Source organism: Tetranychus urticae, chromosome 2, assembly GCF_039701765.1.
Source record: "Tetranychus urticae isolate SD_2017Ah chromosome 2, NJAU_TeUrti_SD_1.0, whole genome shotgun sequence".
NCBI classification, from domain to species: Eukaryota; Metazoa; Arthropoda; class Arachnida; order Trombidiformes; family Tetranychidae; genus Tetranychus; species Tetranychus urticae.
In genome coordinates, this window is record NC_142959.1 from 27,336,313 (window position 1) to 27,343,984 (window position 7,672).

At 33.0% G+C, this 7,672-nt stretch overlaps 1 protein-coding gene across 1 annotated transcript; it reads right to left on the minus strand.

Moving 5' to 3' along the window:
* Positions 1-2,281: 2,281 nt before the first annotated feature.
* On the minus strand, positions 2,282-7,445 carry mys (position-specific antigen beta subunit myospheroid). The gene is made up of 4 exons (XM_015927294.3): positions 6,616-7,445; positions 5,832-6,087; positions 3,122-4,615; positions 2,282-2,998 (listed from the first exon to the last, which is right to left on the minus strand). The coding sequence occupies exons 1-4, from the start codon at positions 7,212-7,214 to the stop codon at positions 2,930-2,932; spliced, it is 2,418 nt and encodes an 805-aa protein (XP_015782780.2). The 5' UTR covers positions 7,215-7,445; the 3' UTR covers positions 2,282-2,929.
* Between the last annotated feature and the right edge of the window lie 227 nt (positions 7,446-7,672).

Consider the following 7,672-nt stretch of genomic DNA (forward strand, 5'->3'; position numbering starts at 1 on the left):
ACTAAACGCCAACATGAATCTAACAAGTAGGACCAGAGTAGAGACAAAAAGAAAGAAAATAAAGAAAATAAAGTTAAAGTGAGAAGAGTTGTGTGTTTGGCTTAGGTGAAGGAAGTTTTGGCTTCTTTTTGTTTGCTTTTGTTCCTTTTTTTCTTTCTCTTCATCTGACTTTCCTTCATTTTTTCTTTTCTTTTCGTTTTTTTTTGCATCTGAGACATTTCAACTTTTCTCTTCTTGATCCTTGTTTCAACGCAGCCATCTAACTTTAGGTGTATTTATAAATTTTACCGTTTACTCCAGCAACTCATCAGATTACAACCAAATTTATAAAATCTTGTAATCTTTAACAAATAACGATTCAACAGGAATGGAAAAGATGAAAAAGGAAATTATCTTGAAGCCAAATTCGTTATGAATCATGATTAACAGCAAACAGATAATCATTAGATGATTTCATGTTCAATTGTAAAAAAAAGGTTGCAGGTTCCTAGTCAAATTCAAGTATAATTTTGGCTTCCGATCTTCCTTGTTTTCCTTAAACATCATATATCATTGATTCCGAGGTTGCAATGAGTAGATTCAAAGTGAGTAAATGATAACCATTAAGCAAATTAATGTTGAGCTTTGTGAAAATTTGTATTCCTGTTGAGTTTTTCGTTGTTAAAGTTGAGGTATCTTTTGCCTTTGCTCTTGCTGATGATTTCCATGATGATCTAGTTATCGATTCAGTTTGACAAAATTAAATAGATTCAAAAGTGGGCCAAAGAAGTTGCCTTTTTCCCATCTTTCTGCGTTTCTTTTTTGTTTATTTCAATCTTGGCTGGAGGGTAAAAAATATTTTGGCAGTGTCTGGAGTCCATGTTACATTTTCCACCATTTCTTGTTGATCCTATTTTTGCCAAAAGATTCAGTCAAATCTGTGGAGATTTATTTGTCTCACTTGGTTCCTATTTTTCACTTAATTTATCTGACATCATCATCGCCATCACTAATTTGAGATACATAAAAAAAAGGTTAATATGAAGAAGAGAAATGAATGATAAAAGAGAGAAAGAAAGATAAAAATCAATTGATAGAGGCAATGAAGGAGAAGAAGAAAATAAAAGAAAATGAGAAAACTTGAAGCCAAGAATGCTGAGGCTGATGATGATGATGATAAATGCGTAGGACGTTGTTGTTTAGTTGTTGTTTGGTAAGCATTTTGAGTAACCGTGAATAACCTTTCACACTTTCCGTCAGTTTGCTCTTCAAGTAAGCTCAAGAAACAGAAAAGGTAATGAAATGGAGAAAATGGAGAGAAGCAAAAAGGAAATGATAATCGCCAAATTATTGAGCTCTGTTTGTTTCCATTAGCAAAAGTCTGGATTGAAATGGGCAGCAAGAATAAACAATTGAACAATTTATAAACATTGAGATGTAAAAATTTATCCTTCGTCATTGGATTTTGGTTTTGTGTAAACTAGAGATGAGGATTCCTTTAACTGCATCATAAAGTTTACTGAAATCTCCATGTTTTCCATGTTATCCAAAAGATGAAAATTGAAACCAATGATCAATCATTGCCTCTGTGGGATGACCTCATTTTCTCGTTGGCGCTTTTTAAAGATAAACTGGAAAAGCATGAATAAAAAAAACTGTGGGTAGACATCATCAGCTTTAACTTGTTTCCATCTTTTTTCATCCATGTTTTTGTGAAACCAAGAAAGTACCTCTTTACTCATTTCAATCTCTTTGGAATCTGGATGTTGGCCAAAAAAGTACATGAACACTCATGGAGAGAAAGAGAGAATGAAGGAGAAAGTAATCTTCATGACGATAAGTAGATGCAGTAATGTTGGTATACAACACCTAGAGACTTTTGGAAGCACAAAATTCAGAGAGGTTTTTATTTCCTGTTTACAATGGCTTGAGTGTGTTCCTTTTTTTCATTTGACTCCTTCTCACTCTGAGTTTCAAGGTTTATTATTTGACACCCTTTGATTTCATGATCCAGGCTTGATTCTTTATCCAAAATTAAGTTTCAAGTGGTTACAATCGTGGATGAAGAGGATGAATAAGAGGCACAAATTAAAAGGTATAGACACAATTGGCACTTTCATAAGGAAATTATTTTCCCATTTGTTTTTGTCTCTCTTTGTCAAAACTAATTCAAGGCAATACATCATCATCAAACTATCATCAAATCATCAGAGTAATCATCAGAGTCAAGGAAAATGATTATTGAGTCAATAATTGTCTCACTGTTCTACCAGATTAATTGTATGATTGATTTAAATTGTAATTTATTGGTACACGTAAATTTATTGTTTTTTTTTCGTAAATTTATAATTATAATTTTTAAATATTCACATATTTTTTCAGGTCTTTTTAAGCTGCTTCAAACATTTGATTTGTTTTTTGTTTTGTTGCTTGTCAGTAAAAAAGGAGTTAAGCTGATCAAGTTAGCAAATTGTAATAATCGTTAATAGACTACTAATGTACAACCTTACAATAAATACTTTGATTGCCAGTGTTCAACTTTAGTAGTTAAAAAAAAGGATTGAGAAACAAGTTGATAATAGTAGATTGTTGAACAATGGCGTTTTGTTAAGGCTGTGCATTACTTTCGTCTATTAATTTCAATTACACTTAAGAAATATCGATGCATAATTTTGGTTTGGCTGTGTTTGGCATTAATTTTACAAGAATACGCTTCTGACATACATTTTGTTTTTCTTGTTGCAAAATATTCTCATAAACCTTTGCTCTGATAATAAATGATGATTACCATCATTCAACGATCAATGTGAATGAAAATTGCTTTTGTACAAGGCCATACAATAGCAGAATCATCGTAAAAGTTCATTCACAGACTGTGATTAGGCTATTAGTAAATTAAAATAAGATTTTCTTCATTTCTTTAGTTTTGTCAATCTTTGTATTCCCGATTTCATTGCTTTCCACCATAAGTAGGATTTTTAAAAGTAGTTGTTGCCTCTCTGTAAATAGGATTTCCACCCTGAAATAGAAAACGAAAGTTTAAACAGAAAGAGAGAGAGAGAGAGAAGTGAATTAATATAGAGATAGAAACTAGACAAATAGATGAAACTAATTAACATTGAATTGTTTAAATTACACTTACCGTGTCCCATTTGGCCATTTGTCGTTCCTTCTCAAATTTAGCATATTCACGGCTATCATGAATCGTCGTAATTAATTTCCACACCAATAATAATAACAGACCAACAAGTACAATTCCAACAATTACTCCTATTACAATGGCTAGTATATTAACTGGTGTTGGACAATCTTTGGTTCGTTGAGCAGTTAACTCAATTCGTTTATTATCTTCATCACCATGAATCATGTATTTAAATTGATATTTACAATCGTCGTCTTCATCGATGAAGGTACAGTGAACTTCGCCCTTTTCTGCATCTACCTCTAAATCATCGACGACGACCACGGACCAAGGACACTTAGTTACGTTTGTACCAAAGTCACACTCTTCTTTTGTTAGTGGACCTGTTTTATGGACTTTACAACGAACACAGTCTTTAAGCTTCTCACATTGGGTTCGACAGGTTGGACAAAGTTGACAAAATTGTCCAGTGTAGGGTTGGCCATCTTCACTAAAGTGACATTGACATGAGTTACAGATACAATTGCCATGACCTGAGCATATTTTATCATCCGGTGAAGCACGGCAACCTTCAGTTGAATCATAACAACTACAATCATCACCAATCCAGCCTGGGTCACATCGACATTTACCACAATCACAGGTACCAAAGCCACTACAGACTCTACCATTCTTACGGACACAGGAGAAGTTGTCACATTCACAGTATTTACCGTAAATCCTTTCATCTGGACTACTGGGGTCATTACATTTACACTTTCCACAAACACATTCACCTCGACCTGTACATGATCGAGTGTCATTTGGCGCTTTACAAGACAGTTCATCTTCTATGCCGCCATTTTTCAAGTCACATTCACATTTGGATCCATAATAATTTTCATTGCAATTGCAAATTCCACATTCGTAGGTACCATGACCGCCACAATAATCACTTCCTTTTTCTTTATTCCATTCTTGTTCACATTCACAGTCACAAATAATTTCCACGTCCAATTCCAAAGTTTCTTTAAGCCCCACTGGACTAATTCGGATAGTTTGATTCCAGTTTTTACGAAGCTCGGGACACTTGTTGACTGTTACTCGAACCTCAAATTTTACTTCGGTACCAACTCGTAGTCCATCACATTTGTTAGTTTTCTCAAGTTTACCACCAAGGCACTTTGAATAATATTCCAGTTTAATATCATCTCCTTTATAATCATCAATAAGCTCAACAGAAGAAGTAATCTTTTGATATTCAGCTTTAACAAGGTCAACAATATTGGAAGAGTCATTTTTAAGCATTCCTGTGGATGAACCCTTCACCAAAGTGCTTAATTTTTCATAAATATGAACTTGATTGGCAGTGACAGCAAAAATGAGATTTACATAATAATCCATAACTTTTTGATTGATCTGGCTGATTGATGGGTAATCTTGATTAACACTTTCCGTGTATTCACCTTGTCTCATGTGACATTCACCATCATTAGGTTTAACTATACCACCAAGCTAAATAAGTAAAAAAAGAAAGTTATAAAAACTGATTAAATCATTAGGTTCAATGTGTCTCATTGAATTATTGAAAGAAAAGAAAAATTCTCTAAATGAGATTGAGAAGCTATTAAATTTTAATTCAAATGCAGAGATAGAGGAATTAAGAGGGAAGAGAAAAGAATTTTCGCCAAGAAGAAAAATCAATTAGAATGAATGTAAACGGAAGCCGTAAAACGGAACAACATTCAAATTGAATGAGCAAAAAATGTTTAAGATATTAACTGAATAGTGAAAGATGATAAGTCAGACTGAGAAGTCATCTAATGACATTGTTCATTCTAGTATCATGTCATGATAAAGGATCGTGTAATTATTCATTTAGATCTTATATTTGTCAACAAATTAAGAGAAAGTAAAATAAGTGCAAGAAAATTTAACAATAAGGGACAAAATGAGACAAATTAGTTATTAGAGAGACAAAAGAATATTTGAGAAAATTGATTGAAAAAAATGTAAAGTTTCAATTAGTGATCTAATATAATAATTGATATAAACAAGGTTGAGATATTGTTGATGGACTAAAAACCGACAAGATTGAGTTACCTATAAGCCAATGGTCAAAAATTTGTTAAAAGGTCAACAATGAACAAGATTAGCGGCTTTGTTGACTTTTGGACAACATTTAAAGGTAAAAACTTTTCAAGGGTTTCAGGACTTTTTATTTTGGCTTTTCAAGGGAAAATTAAATTGAAATAAAATGGCGAAAAGATTGAAGCTAGATGAGAAAGGATAACAATATTGAAAACAATGAGAGTCGAAGATGAGGCCAAGAATATGATGAAAGAGAAAAATTTTATTTTCCATTTCAAATTCATCGCAAAATTGGGTTTTCTTTCGTTCCTTTCAAAGTAAAAAAATTTCTGTTGCTTTGCTTTGACACAAGCTAATTTCGCTAACCCGATAAAAAGTGACATTTCAATGAAAACTGAAAGTTTAAAGATAATCATGAAAAGCTTGGAAAGAAAGTACCGAAAACTGAGCAGCAAAAAAGGACCCAAAGGCATAGATTTAACTATACCGCCAAGCTGAGTAAAAGTAACAAGTAAATGTGAGAAAGTTATAAAAATCTGATCAAATAATTTGTTCAATGTGTCTCATTGACTATTGAAAGCATGAAAAATTGTCTAAATGAGATTGAGAAGCTATTAAATGATGATGCAAATTTTATTACCTTTCCATCTCCAGCATAATGGAAACTTGAATCAGTTGAAAATACGACAAGTTTACGAGAATCTTGTCTCCAGCCAATTTCTTTGGTGCAAACAATTGCTTGCATTATAGCATCAAAACCACCTTCCGGTGCATCCAGATTACCAGAAATATTGGTTTCTTTAACTTTAGTCACAAATATTTCGCTATCATCAGCTAGAGGCATATGATTACGGAATCCATAGGGCGCAACACATCCTTTACAAGGTTCTCGTCGTCTGTCAAGTTAAATAAAAAATGAAATGAATCATCTGTTTGTATATTTTTAGATTAATTTTATTAATTGAAAGTGAAGACTGAAACAGTGAACTTTTTCTTTCATTGCTGTCCCTCTCAATATTTTTCATTTTGAAAACAGAAAGAGAATATAAAGAAAAGTTGATTTGAAGGAGAAATGGGAAAGAGAAGAAGTTTTCAAGATGAAGAGAAGAGGAAAGAGAGAAATCGTTATCAATGGTCTCTGTTTTTCAAATGTGAAGTGAAGATGACAACGAGAAATGTGGTTATGGTTTTTAAAGGTCTGGACAAGCCTGCATCACCAGATCCGTTTGTTTCTTCATCATCATCTTCCTCCACTCATCTAACTATCTCCCTTTCTCTTTCTTTCTCTGCTCTTTCTCGCCTTTTTTTCTATAGACAGCAATAAGATTTGAAAGGAAATGAAGTTCACCGCCAAACATAGAGAAAATTTGTATACTATAAACGATGTAAAAAAGGGAGTGATGTGGATGATGATAATTACTTACTTTTCTTCAACCATACTAATGTATGGCATGACTGTTTTATCAACAAATGACCCAAAACCTAATCTAAAGTTTCTGGTTATTTTTTGCATCTCTTCAGCCAGTCTGTTACCAAGTAGACCCAATTTATCTTTATCGTCTTCCATAGATTTGGAAAGGTCCATGAGGTAGTAAAGGTCAACCGGATAGTCAACGGCTTGTTTAAATTCAGTGTAAAATCGCTGAGTATCATTGGGACGTAATTTAAGAGTTATCCGTTTAGGTCTAAGTTGAACCGCAGAGTCAGGTGAGAGAGCTTGATCCGAGAATTCTTTTGACTCGGTCACATTAACCACACTAAGAGGGAAATGTATTTTCTTAGGATCACAACCCTCATTAATTAGAGATTTATAAAAATCACATCTAGCTTTGTTGGTTTCATCAGAGAAACCATGTTGTGTGCACCAGGCACAACTAGGATCAGCTCGTATACATTCATGGCAGGTTTCCCGAGATACACACGGATTTTGTTGTTCACTTGTTTGAGCAAATGTTGATTGAAATGAAATTAAGAAAATAGTCAAGAGAAGAAAAGGTGAAGAAAAGAACACTACCGGTGACATGGTAAAAGGTTTGATTAGAAATATGAATATGGTGAAGATGAGGATGAAGATGATGATGAAAGAAAAAAGATACTTAATAAAAACTTAGAAAACAAAAATCACAGAAAAAAATGAAACTCAGTTTTTGATAGATTAAGTTATCAAAGCCATAAGTAAACTGTTAAGCATCTGCTAAGCAATCTCATACCAAAAACCCGATTATCACCAGCAAAGGCAAACCAACAAACAGCCCAAAAACAACCTAACCTAAAAAGTTAAGAAAAAAGAGAGAAAGTCTTCTTTACTCTCTTCTTTAGTCATCTTATCACATTTATTCATTGTAACTGTACCTCCATCTACCGTTTTTCCCAAAAGTTAGACAAGTTAATGCAAAACAACATAAATGTAAATAAACTAAAAGTTCAACATTCACTGTTGACTCAATTTTAATTTACAATTTATCATTGTGATAATTAATT